This window comes from Fulmarus glacialis, unplaced genomic scaffold (genome assembly GCF_000690835.1).
Source record: "Fulmarus glacialis isolate BGI_N327 unplaced genomic scaffold, ASM69083v1 scaffold11358, whole genome shotgun sequence".
Classification (NCBI taxonomy): Eukaryota; Metazoa; Chordata; class Aves; order Procellariiformes; family Procellariidae; genus Fulmarus; species Fulmarus glacialis.
Genome location: NW_009227602.1, coordinates 24,686 through 38,163, shown reverse-complemented (window position 1 = coordinate 38,163; position 13,478 = coordinate 24,686). Strand labels below are relative to the sequence as shown.

At 41.3% G+C, this 13,478-nt stretch overlaps 1 protein-coding gene across 1 annotated transcript in view; it reads left to right on the top strand.

The window, feature by feature from the left end:
* The window catches only part of LRMP (lymphoid-restricted membrane protein), a 36,939-nt gene extending 23,618 nt beyond the window's left edge, over positions 1–13,321 (top strand). Inside the window, exons 14-27 of the mRNA XM_009583205.1 lie at positions 3,566–3,682; positions 5,852–5,934; positions 6,074–6,146; positions 6,956–7,010; positions 7,097–7,124; positions 7,680–7,820; positions 8,133–8,267; positions 9,097–9,244; positions 10,153–10,196; positions 10,866–10,943; positions 11,048–11,112; positions 11,581–11,676; positions 11,853–11,957; positions 13,078–13,321. Of these exons, the coding sequence (XP_009581500.1) occupies positions 3,566–3,682; positions 5,852–5,934; positions 6,074–6,146; positions 6,956–7,010; positions 7,097–7,124; positions 7,680–7,820; positions 8,133–8,267; positions 9,097–9,244; positions 10,153–10,196; positions 10,866–10,943; positions 11,048–11,112; positions 11,581–11,676; positions 11,853–11,957; positions 13,078–13,321 (1,412 nt within the window). The remainder of the gene's footprint in view (positions 1–3,565; positions 3,683–5,851; positions 5,935–6,073; positions 6,147–6,955; positions 7,011–7,096; positions 7,125–7,679; positions 7,821–8,132; positions 8,268–9,096; positions 9,245–10,152; positions 10,197–10,865; positions 10,944–11,047; positions 11,113–11,580; positions 11,677–11,852; positions 11,958–13,077) is intronic.
* The last annotated feature ends 157 nt before the right edge of the window (positions 13,322–13,478 follow it).

Below are 13,478 nucleotides of genomic sequence, written 5' to 3'. Positions count from 1 at the left end.
GTAGCTACAGACCTAAACGTCTTGATGTTCATCTGGGTCATGCTTTTAGCTGTATTTTAAACAGGCTTGAGACAGTGCTGTTTCTGCAGCAATACTGAACTCTGCCAGTGAGTGATTTTTGCTCTTTTTATCCACCTGCAAGAAGCCACAGGACGTTTTAGTTGTGAAAGCTGCCTTTCTCTGCACTTTGTCCCACAGCTACCATGTAACAGCTGAAAAACGATATCTTTGCTGTACGAAAACTTTCCTCAGCTGACGTGCTCAGATATGCCTTCGCTGCTGTATTGAATCCTGCATCTACAGCTTGAGCTGTCAGTCAGCTTTCTCGTGGCAGCAGCAAGATGAGCTGCAGCTCAGCACACCTAGTTGTGCTCTGTGCTCAGTGCCACGATACTCACTATTCAAATCTAGACCTCAGCCCTGCCACACAGGGTTTCTAATTAGCTTTACAAACTCCAGTATTGGTGTTGGCGGTGGTGATGGAAGAATATTGGTCAGCGGTTTCTGTGAACCTGGAAATAACCTTTGCAAGACTGATGAGCAGGCAACCTCAGACCTACACTAGCTGGTGCGTGCTGCAAGTGCAGCAGTGGTCTGGTTGTAGCGGCAAATCAAGGCAGAAAGTGCAGTGAGGGTAAAAAGTAAGAGTGATGGGGACTGCCTGTGGTTTCAACACACTGCTCGGCTGGGGTAGAGCAGGTGAGGAACTCCTAGCTTGTGCTGCTACTACTTAAGCTACCTTAAAGAGGAGAATCTCAAGGGCCTTTGCTTTATCCAGTCCTTCTGGAAAGTCACAGCTTCGCAAAGTTGTTTGAAATGCCTGAGCTTCATTGCTCCAGAGCTTTCTGTAATTCCAGCTGGGCTCAGAAATGTCATTTTCTATTTTTGCTTTTTTTTTATATAAACTTTCCGTGTGACTATTCTAGAGGGGGAAAATTAAAATGTTAAAGCTTGCCCCAGAGAAAAGGCAAACGGGCTGTCTCCAGTTTCTGTTCTAAAAACTGTGACGTGCAGCAAAATTTGAATATCCTTGTTTAATAGGAAAAGTCTCCCTAGTTTTTTTTTTATTATTATTACACTGTGGTTGCAGATGTGTTTGAGCAGATCGAGCCCTTCAGCATGTAAGTAACTCAAATTATTTTGTCAAGGTGTTGTCACTGTAGGAGTTCAGGGGCTATTTAATAAAGGAGCTCTTGTGAGAGCCAGATGAAGCTTGGGCTTTTTATACTTGTTTTGGTTTATAAATGTGAAAGTTGTATCACAGTCTAAAAACCAGATGATAGGCCTTCCAAATGTTAATGCTTGTTTGGGAGGAGTTATACAAGACTGTGGACAGAATTTGTCTGCTGTGATAGAGGATCCTTGGATTATTATGCGAATTGAAGGGATGGAGGGGGAAACAGTGATTAAGATTGTACTGCAGGAACTTCTTTGACACATTCCTCTTATTAAGAAGAAGAACCATTCTCTAATGTCCTGTGGAAACAGATTTTCTTAGGAAATCTAGAATGTGGGGTGGTGGTGGTGGTGTTTTTTCTCTTTAAGTGTACCCTGTGCAATCCATGGGAGCTCACAATCCTAATAGCCAGCATGGGGTTTTAAAAACTGAATTGAAGTTTCTCCTTCATTGCAATCAGAAAGCACTGACCGTGCAATTACCTGGGGAGGCAGAGGGCATGTAGAATGATGTATTGTTTTAGTCAGTTCCAGGTGATGCAAGGTATTTTGTTTGCTGGGTGGTGCGTGTGGGGTGTGTGTATTTGTTTTAAAAGCCATTTAGATTTCTCTTGTTTTCGTTCCAACATGCTATTCATTTTCACCTTCTTCTCCAATACTCCTGTAGACCTAATGGTCTGAACAAGGCAAATGAAATGCTGTACTTCATTAAGCTTAATAGAGAATTCAAATAAGAATAAAAATAGCCTGGATTTGCATTAGAGGAAACATCCGGCTGGCTGGGGCAAGGCTCTGTGAGTGCAGTCGAACTCCGATGGGTGGAGGAGTGGAGAGGAGAGATAAGGCACTTACTGATGCTGGGAGCAGTCGGTTGCTCTCGGAAGTGACAGGGGGCCTTGGTCACCTTTTCAGCTTTGCTGGGTTTCCTGGGTCCTCTGAGGATGTTTGAGGGGAAATGGAAGATACCAGAACATAGATGATCACTCGCTGATACGGTTTTTCTGTTGTGTCCCCCCGCTTCAATAGTGTTCTTGGACACTTGATATGTAGGGAGCTACCCAAAGCTGGCTAGCTTCATACCTTCTCTGCTTGGAGATACGTTTGGGTTTTTTTCCTCTATTCAGCACTCCTCTTCAGCAGTGGGTGGATTTCATCACAAGTCATTACTGACTTAACCCTTTAAACCTCTGTTTCACCCTGTATTTTCACCCATAAAGAGAGACCAATCTATCAATTGAATAAGCAAGCTGGAGTTATCCAGAGTGAAACGAGGAAGAAGGATATTTCCCATTCAGTATCTCCCTTGCCATATTAAAAGACTTAAGAGGATGTTGGTTTTGTCTGTGATGTGAGAAGACTCTGGTCTAGAATCGCACTGTAGCGGCTAAAGGAACATGAGCAAAACTACGTACTAGCCTTTAACTGCTGAATTCCTCTGCTGTTTACATACAAAGGAGGAGGCCTGAAGCCTTCTGAACTGGCTAGGTAATTGTTATACATAATATTGAAAACTAGTGTCATTCAAAGACACACGCTAAAATGTACAACACAACATGAAAGTTTTCTGTGTTCCAATCATCTGCTTGGTCGAGCGGTTAACAGTAACACTTTTCTTTATCTAAGCGAGTCTGACATCTATAGCTGAGTGAAGCTCTGTGCACCTCACTTGTGGGGTTTGAGGTCAAGACCTTGAAAATGGATATATCTTGATGCACAGCATTAAGATAGAACAGTGGTGTGGTAACATGTACGTTGGTCTTCTGAAAATGTGTGTTAGAAGCAAAACATGAAGTCAGGAACCAAAATACATCTCTAAGTATGATATTCCTGAGATAAGATTTCTGCAGAAACATGGTTATCGCTCCTAATGATGATAACATGCTAAGCTACATACTGTATATATGGGTGGCTTTAGACTACCAGATGAATCTGCACGCACTTGCCATCTAGTTCTTCACAGCCGAAATAATTTAGGCACAGCTGGGGGAATTATTAAAACTTTGACATACAAATTTTCTACTCACATGGTAACGCTTTCCCTGATACTAACTCCTCTCTCTTTTCATTAAGATCGACTGTGCAGAGCCAACACTACCAGCCAGTCTGATCCCATCCAGGTCAGGTTTTGTGCAAGCTTTTAAAAGCCTTCATCAAGATTGTATAATATGGATGAGTATCTGAAAGAATTTTATTTTGGCAGTGATCACTTAACTTCACCCCAAGAAGTTCTTACATCCTCTTTGGAAAGCACTGCACCAGTAACAGGTAAGCCCTTAATTTGGGGCAGACGTGTGAACTTTTTGCACAGAAAGCCTTGGAAATAGATATGCTCAAGTCTGTGCATTTATTGAACGCTAAGAGCTCTGTCTTCTGTTGCCTGAATTCATAGGCTGCCTTGTTATGGAGAAAAAATCACCTAAGTGCTCACGTGAAAAAGAGGAAGATGTGCCAACTTCCGTAGCAATGGAGAAAAACAACGATAAGGATCCGGCTGGTCCTGTATCAGGTACAGTAACTGCTGCAGTGCACCTGCACACCCGCACTGAGGAAACGTCTTGCTTCCAGCACATCTTTGAAGTGAGGAAGCTGAGTAAGAAAAGTAACTAAACGATAACTTGTGATTTTCTATTGTTGGACATACTTTTGCCTGCGAGTGCTCTCAACCCTTCCTGAAACTCTGAGTAGGAATAAGACTTTACCTACTTGCAGGAGGCCGGTAGCCTACAGCACTGCAAGAAGTAAACATGAAATAACTTAGTAAAATCTTGATGCTTGCTCAGCTGGCAAAACATTGTGTGGGTACTAAGCCGCAGGTAATTTTGGGAGGAGAGAGAATGTTTTCATGGCTTTAAAAAGTTCAGTGACACAGCCAGACTAAATAACACTTTCCTCTCTTTCAAAACTGATGCTCAGCACACAAGAAGCTGGGATGGGTTGAGAGGAGAGATGAGGATAGAGGCCTTTGTGTATGGTTCTGTCTTTCGATATAGCCATAAACACCCAGAAGAACTATTCTTGCCAGATCTGCTGGTGCTTCTTCCACTTAAAAACTAAAAGCAAAACAAAACCGGGGTATGTGTACACAGTGTATTTAAGCTATTTTTGAAAAAGCTGATCTGAATAAGCAGCACAGAATACATGTGCATGCTTGTTACCATTTTTTAACCTTTACCTAAATATAAAACTTTTTGTCATCATTTCTTGTTTGGTTTTGTTTCTTTCTTTAGTACTATCTTCCTGAAATCTAATTTAGTCCCCTCACTTAAATGTATTTTCTTGCTACTAATTTGCCTCTACTGTTAGTTTTCATATGTGGTCTTAGGTGCCTTTGGCAAGGAGGAAACAGATATGCAAAACAGATCAGAAAGAGTCCAAATAGCTTTAAAGTCTGAGAATCCTGCTGCCTGTTGTACACCTCTGAATAGAAAGTGTTTCTAGTATTAGAATGATGCTGATGAATCTCCACTTGTGGTTTTTGCTAGTACCACACAATGTCTCTTCTAAAGGTTCTTGGTCAGATATGCAGGGCTGCTGCAAAAATCAGCAGGGACAAAAGGGAGTGCTAAGCAGAGGTTGTTGTTCATGTGACAGATGAAAAGAGAAAGCACTTCAAACCTGAAGGTGTGGTGTTTAGTTTGGTTTTTTTTTTCCTGTGCCGTTTCTTTGGCTTGCATCTGTGTGGGTGTGTGTGTATGACTAAATTAAACAGAAAAGAAAAAAAAAATTCTAGATGTTCTAAAAGGTATAAATAGCTACCAGAGTTACTGCTACACAAGAAATTAGTCTGGCTGTCAGACTTTCTTCAGTTTCTTAAATATTTCCCTTTTTAAATCTTTTTAATAGCTGTCTTCCTAAAGGTTATTTTTGCCTGCTTTAAAGCTTTTCTAAATTGCAGTACTTGAAAGATTGTGTTGCATTTGAACGGGCATCATCAGTTCCAGAATGTATCAGTTCATCATCACTCATCTTCTGGGAAAGAAAGTTACTTTGTGGCTCTATCAACACCCTGCTAGTTCAGATTTTGGGTACAAAGGGCAGTCCAAGTGTCAGACTATGTTTGAAGCTTATGGACACCTGAAATACCACAACTGTATGCGTTTCATGACCTGGTTGTGCTCAAGCTCCTCTGTAACAGCAGCTGAAGTAGCATCTATTGCTTGACATCATCGGATATTCCTTAACGTGAGAGAATTACAAATACTCATCACGTCTCCTATTAGTTTGTGCATGGGATTTTTTTTTTTTTTACATATTCCTGTGCTTATAGAATTCCAAATAAAAATTAATTATAAACTGTCTCTTCAATAGCAAACAAACAAACAAAAAAACCCCCACCCCATGCTGGTAGCAAAATAATGAAATTCTTTTGTCCAAGGGAATATTACTATAACTCTTGCAACTTCAACTAGAGCAACTACAACCGGGAGTAATATTCTCGCTTGTAGACATATAACACTTCTTATTGGGACTTTTTCCAAGCCAAACATAATTATCATCACACTTCTTTCTTTATGTCTTTATAGCGTTCTTTGCTGCTGCTTCTCCTTCTTAATGGCCTCTCCTGGCACATGCTGCAATTTCTTTCAGCTCTGTTGGTCCATGGCTAGTACATTGGGTGTTAGAGGCTTGTTTTGTTTTTATCGTTACATTTGGTTTTGGGAATGTTTCTCCCCAGGTGTGGATCTGTCCAAGAAGGAATTCTGTCCCGTGATGGAAGAACAAAAAACCGCATTTCAAAACATTTTAAAGCAAGACCCGGTAGGAGTCCTAGTGACAGTGAAAGATAGAACTGCTCTGGCTGAGCAGTGACAAAGAAAAACACTGCAGGAGGGGACAGGCCCCTCCAGTGGTGTTGTGGCTGTTCCCTTGCTATAACTACTCTCTGATATGCCTTTAGGAGGTGGGCCAGGAAAAGAAAAATAATAAAGAGCAGAGTGAGGAAGCACCAGCTGTGGTTCCCAGTAGGAAAGGTAAGAGGTTTTTGCTGAACACACTCGTGTAACTCACTGGAGTGCATGCTTTGGTCACTTGTGTCAAGACCTGCGTAAAGAGGTGCGGAGAGCTGCCTGCCCCACACCAATTATTGTGAGGGGTTTTTGTTTTAAGGAATAGTAGCTGCAGTTAGAGATCAAAATGGATTAGAGGTGGAGAGAAGGAAAATGTTATCATGCAAAACCTGCTTCTCCGATTTCTACAGATACTGATCTAACCAGCTCCATCTTCCTCTAGACAGGAGGGAAAATTTCTTAGGAGTTGCAAAGGAGTTGGTATATTTGAAACAGTTCTGGTATGCCTGCTCTCCCCACAGATTTGTAAAGCAGCATCCCCTATGCTAGCTAGGGCTTGGGGTAACATGATATAGATAAGCTTAGGCATCCCTGTGCTTAGGCATCCCTGCTCTTCTAAGCACCTCACCTTTTGCCTTTGGAATTCACCAAAAGTTAGTGATGTAGCATCCTGTAGTATCACCTAACATCCTGAACCTATGGGCTGGGGACTTAAACCAAAACCTATAATTAACCATTCCTGTACTAATTAAATGCCAGTTGAAGCCAGCTAAACAACTAATTTCTGGGCCTTTGTACAAGTGACAGTGCTGTGCTGTCTTACTGACATTAACCCTAATGTACCCTGAGGTACACAAGTTGTTTTTACTGGCAAGAGCTTAACACTGGAAATCTTTAACAGTGGCTTCTGTTGGAGCTTAAGACTTTCACACGCTGTTTTTGGGAAGCTGTTTTTTCACTTTTGTCTAAGAACTTTTTTTCTCTCTTCTCAGGGAGTTCACCTACTGCAGGCGGCATTAAAGCAGATAAAACAAAGCAAAATGAGCCGTAAGTGTTTTGACCTTCAATGATCACCTGCAGGTATGAATTTAAAGCTGTGGTCTGTTACATGGTTGCTTCTTCTTATCCTACAGTGACTCTCCTAATGAGAAAGAAGTGGAGGTAAGTCTCGACTGCTTGTATCCGTAAGTATCTCGGACAACAGAAAGATCTTGTTGATACGCCCTTATTAATATCTTGTCGTATATAAAAGAATGATGCTGAGTAGCTTAAACTGTATTTCGATAAGTTGGCTTCTGAAATCTGTCTTTCCAAGCCCAATGGAAATTTTGGAAGGGATAGGATGGGAAAAGGTGGCAATCTGTAAAACTGAACAAAAGATTTGTCATTACTAAATCATTTGTTTGCAAGCTTGAAGGAGCATAGCTGTGACCTCCTCCCAGGCAGAATGTGCTGATTTAAGACAGTTTTGTCAAAAGACACAGATGGCACACTGCGTGTTGCCAGAATATCACCTATTCTGGCTGCAGATTATTTCTCCCTTCAGATGGGAAGACTGGCTTTGTGGAAGTGGGCCATGTTTGCTTTCTCTTCTGTATCTCTCCTATAACTTTGTTCGTGGGGTATAGTCCCAAATGTCATGTCAGTATCCAAATCTACTGTAAAAGCTTCTGCATCACTTGAATTATTCTGAAATCTTTTCCTCTCCCACAACAGGCTGAATTTCTGAGGTTGTCTTTAGGTTTTAAATGTGACTTGTTTACCTTGGACAAGAGAGTGAGGCTTGAAGAAAGGTCTCGAGACTTGGCTGAAGAAAACTTGAAAAAGGAGATCACAAATGCTCTAAAGATGCTAGAGGTTAGTATTGGCCAAGGCCGGTAGGGTGGATGGGATGAACAGTTGTGAAAGTGTCTCTCTTACTAAGGCTCTTTTTAGGATGTGTGCATGTGTGTGTAAAACATTATAAGCAAATCTGAACAAAGTCCTTAAGTGATGCAGTTGAAATATGAGAAATATGGAGGTCTGTATCAAGTTACACTGATTGAGGATGTTGGATGTGACCTTTTGACTGTGTGGGCATGAACACAACCCCTCAGTGCCTTCAGTGGGGTTCACCCTTCTTTCTCTACTAATAGCTCACACCAGTTTTCTTACCAATATGCCTCTTAGGCTTTAGTTCCTTTGTGTGAAGAAGATAACCAAGCGCAGGAGATTATTAAGAAGTTGCAGAAAAGCTTGCAGTTCCTTAGCCAGTATGCAGCCCGAGTCGCCAGTAGAGCAGAGATGCTGGGAGCTATTAATCAGGTAACTGTTTCCATGTAAATGTATTTTGTACAAAGTTAAAAGCCCCTAGATGTAAAGGGATAGCAGTGTCTGTTTGCTAGGCTTCCGATTCCAGAATTAAGTTTGGGAATCTCCTGTATGTAATGCAAACTGACCAGTACAGCTTAGTTCTGGCTTTCTCTTCTCAGATCACTGTCTGTGGTGTTATAAGGAATCCTAGGCACTGAGAGCAGCTACATTGCACTAGCATTGTGCAAAAACACACAACAGAAAAATGGTCCTTATTTAAAATAAAAAAAAAAGCCCAAAACCCCAAAAAATCCACAAAAAACTTTGCGTCAGAGGAACGTATACAGTAGAGAGCACAAGAATGCAATGTGGTAACAATAGTCTTGATGCTCTAATGGTAATTCTGTGCCTTACAGAAAGGGCAACTAATAAGTTACATCTATTTTTACAAAGACCTGCTCAAATGTTATGTGTAATTGTGTATAATGCCAAACAACAGCATGAAAATATGACTTGGCAATACTAGCAAATGCGTGGTGGCAGCTGAGACTGTAGATCAGAGAAAGAGATGAGGAGGAGTTGTAAGGGCTCAGAAAATGAAGACTAATTTATTTTAGGATAAGAGTAATCACTGGAGAAATGAGACCTGTGTAACTTGGGCATCTGTTGAGAGATGGGTTGTAGTTTGAACGAGTGGACAAAAATGAGGGGATGTTGCATCATGGTGATACAAGGTGAGAGTAGATGGTTAAGGGGGGGAAAAAATCTTAAACTCGAAACATGATGCAGTTCCTCAAAGAGCCGCTTCTTTTTCATACTGCTGTTGCACTCGCTCTGTTAGGAGAACCGTGTCAGCAAGGCTGTGGAAGTAATGATTCAACATGTGGAAAACCTGAAGCGCATGTATGCAAAAGAACACGCAGAACTTGAGGAGCTGAAACAGGTCCTGCTCCAGAATGAGAGATCCTTTAGTTCTCTTGGAGATCGAGGTAAAGCTGCTTTGCCTTTCCTCTTTCTAGCACCTTCTAGCACCTGCTAGATAGACCCTTATCTAATTGAAGCTTAACATGTTAGGTGGAGGGGTTATATGACTATTGTATCTCCTTTCCTAAAAATAGAGGAAAAAATAGCCATTTACTAACAGTATTAGAAACAACTCTCTGAAATTAGACTTGTATGTAAACTGTCATGAATCTCGGGGTGGGGGGGAAACATTGCAAGTATGCAGTAACGTTCTGGCTTTTAGAAAAGTGCATTGCATGTAGTGGTGATAATCTTATTCCTTGTGAGCAGTAAATTTGGGCGCTCACTCACACTGGAGCACTCCCAGTAGCTATTTCTGGGTAGCTGAGCTTTGACTGCTCTCTACAGATGCTTCCTGCTCTTTTCTAAGTACGAATTACAAACTCCTTAAGTGCAGGTGCTCTGAATTTCCCCCTCTAAGCAGATGGTACAGTGGTCAGGTTTTCAGATGATGCTGTGTACTTGTGGCTTTGCCAGAGAAGGATTAAATTCTTCTGAAAAATAGAGCATGTATTTTGAAAACAGAAAGGGCAGTCTTGCACGCGGGTAAAATCCTTGCAGGAGCCTTCTGAATCACAGGCTATTCCTTCCTGACTGTAAAAGATCGTCCTGTAACAGGACACTGCCTCAATAATAGAATAATACATTTAATGATAGCAACAGAAATTAATGCTTGCAGAGGATGTATAATGTGTGAATATTATGAACTTCTCTAACAAAATAGAAACCTTTTTCCTGAAATCTCATTTCTGCTTTCTGAGAGTACTCTGATACACTCTTTGCTTAAATAGATACTGCAAAAAGTCAGACGTTTGGCTGCAAATAAAGCTCACTGCATTCTTGTAAGCCTTTCTGATGTTTGATCTCTTTACAGATGAATCTACGAATAAAAAGCTACCAAATTCTTTTAACTTTAAGGTAATGGTCGTTACAGCTTAACATGAAATTTCAAGTGTGTTTTTAAGCGTGTGTGTATTTATGTTTTTCTTTTGCCTTGTCATGCACTGGTGCTCTGCTATGTGCTTGACTTGGTAGTTTTCTGTCTCAAATATGGGCTGGTGTCATCAAACACAAGGATATATTTTTCAATCACTGCCACCAACCCAAGGGAACTGCATGTGGTCCCGCTTAGAAGATTAAGTGTTCACAGAAGCTGAAATGGCTGTGCTTTCATGCAATAGTTAAGAAATATTCTTCATGTATGGTTCTCTCACCAGGGCTACAGGTTTAGCACAGAGAGATGAAAAAAATAGATTGGAGCAATTCAAATTGACTGTAGAAATTCCTGTGAGCACCGTTAGGAGAATTTAAATGCCTTCAATTTTGGTATTTTGCTGGAAGCTGTGTATCCAGCCTCGCTTGCTTAGGGGGGTAAAAGCGGTTAATGTGGAAAGATGCTGCTTTAAAGAATATGGTTTGGGCTGTGCTTTTGATTTGATTCTTCTTTGTGTGTCACTTCAAGCTAAGTATCAACATCTTTTTTTTTTTTTTAATATAGTTTGTAATAAAAACAGATGGTATTTTATGTGATCAGTGAGTAATCCAGTCATTCCTTGATAGAGTCAGTAATGCCTCTTATTTGTATAGCCATCATCATCCCTTCGAAGAGTTAGCATTGCAACATTGCCTAGGAGTGCTGGAAATGCAGGTATTGGGTTGCCACTGGTAAGTAGGGGTTCCCAGATGGTGAGGCGCTTTACCTTCTCCAAACTGGCTGGGCTGAAGCGTGAAAATGCCAATGCAGTAAGTGTGTCAAACTTCTTCTCTAGGCCCAATTCCATGAACCTGATGGAGACGAACGGAGTGATAAATTCAACAGGAGATCAAGCAGTTGGTAAAGTTACTTGGGCTTGTCTTTGAATAGGTTAAATATTTTTCAGCTCCTAACTGTGCCTGTATTAAGCAGCTTATGGAGCATCTTGAGGTATAATAATGTTTAGGCTACACCCTTCACATTAGTTTTACATGCTTCAATAGGTAAATGAGCCTTTGTGACTAAATGTTACAGCTCTTCTTTTTTTTAATTTATTTTTTTATTAAGGGTTGAGAGTTTTTTAAAAACTCATCTCAACTGTCTGGCTTTAGAACTAAAATATGAAATCTAGGCAGCTGGCATTGATGGATCTGGTTTTTGTTGTTTTGTTTGTTTGGTTCTTTTTTTTTTTTTTAGAAAAAGAATCCTAATTTCAGGCAACTAATTTTGAAACTTATTCGTCTAAGGCCTACCCAAATGAGTAGGCTGCTGCTGAGTTTCTAATTTCCTGAGGGGAAAATTAAGGCAAACTTCTTTACAATATGACAGGGGACGATTGGGAGCAAAGCAAAATGAGAAGCGTCCTTCACTACAGCGGTTCATTAGCACTTATTCCTGGGCAGAGTATGAAGATGCTGAAACAAAGTAAGTTCAATAGCAACCTCCTCTGAGGTGTGTGTGCAGGGTTGGTTGGTTTGGGTTTTTTAATGAACTCTTAACTGTCCACCACCGGATCAGGGCTATAAAGTCAAGCTGTTGTGAGCTCTCTCAGATTGAATGCTTGATGGAAAAGCTTTGGAACTGTTGATGCTTGCTTACAGAAATGAGCAGTCGGAATCACCTGCTGAAGTACAAGAAGAACCATCAAGGAAGGAAAGTATCTCTGAAAAAGGAAAATATTCATCAAAATGGAACCTAGAGTCAGTGTAAGTTTTCTCATATCATCGTGAGGTAAAGCCATGTTTGGGTGGTGGACTTGGGAAGAGGAAGCAAAGCTGTGGCTTTGGTTTGGTTGTTAATGCCGACTTCTTAAACCAACTGGGAATGAGTAATCTCAGGTGCCAGAGACTCACCCCACCAGGGATTCTTACTAATCCTTTATGGTGAGGTAAAGAGGGGCCTCATGCTATGATCCCACCTCTTCTGGTTACTCTGTGACAGCTGTTATAGCTAGGCTACTAGGTCATGCTAACACGTACTCTTGTAAAAATGATCAAGGATTTGAGGCCTGTGCAAAACTTAACAGCAGCTTTGGCACACACTGAGAGACAAGTAGTTATCAAGACCAACTCCAGACTGTTCCAGCTAATTTCTCTGAATATCTCAAGTCAAGGAAGAGAGGCTGTCCTAAACAAGTATCCCTTGGAAGCCCCTGCCTTACAGGAAAGGAGGTGTGCCATCTCTACAGAGAAACTGTTTATTCCGTATGAGTATCTTATGCTAAGCCTCTACTTCGAGCATTCCTGATCAAGGGGGAGACAAGACAATTATGCCTGTGTGTAAAACTGAGAAGACAGCAAGAACAAATATTTCTTTCTGTTGTTTGATAAAGGATGGAGGTACCCAATATCATGAGAGGTCTAGGATTTGGATAGTCAGTGAGGCTAAGACTTCTCCCTAACCTCAGGGAAGGCACTAAAGCCCTAGAAAACAATAAAACACAAGGCCAGAACTTTTCAGTGCCTTCTGCAAGCAAGATTTCTTCAGGAGCTGCAAGGCAGCTTTTGTGAATCCTCTTCAGAAACATGGCGGGGTACAGGGAGCACGGGTGCCTGAACTGGGCTCATGGGTCAGGTCAGTCACCTAAACAGCTTATCAAGAACTCGCTTACCGAAGTCTGCATTTTAAGCCCAGAACATAAGCTACCACTGTACATAGCTCCCAATACAGTAACAACCTTGTCACTTTATATAGTTAAGGATCTGTATGCTGTTTGTGGGGTCTGGTTTGCTTTAGGGTTTTTTGGGGTGGGGGAGTGGGGTGGGAAGAGGGCTTCCAAGTTTTGAAGAAAAACTGAACCACTCTATGACTTGCTCTTCTGTGCAGGTGCAATTTAATGTCATCGTGGGCATCCCATTTCAAGATGTCCTTTTCCAACGCTAACAAAACTCTCTGGGTTTCTGTTTCCATCCTGGTACTGCTTGCTGCTCTTACAAGCTTCCTCACTGGGCTGTCTCTTCAAAGACCAGCAGATGCAGCACCTGTAGGAACTGGGGACTCCTGGACTTCACTACAGCAACTGTTGTGGCCATATACAGGACTTCAACACAATGGACCACCCCCAGTATAACAAAGGTTCTGACTTTTGTAGTTACACTTCCAAGTTCTGGATGACAGTGTGAGAAGCTGAGATAGTATATTTAAGGTTACATGTTAGGTTTGTTTTGTTGGGTTGTGGGTGTTTTTTGGGGAGATTTTTTTTTTTTTAAAGCATGACTTGAAATGGA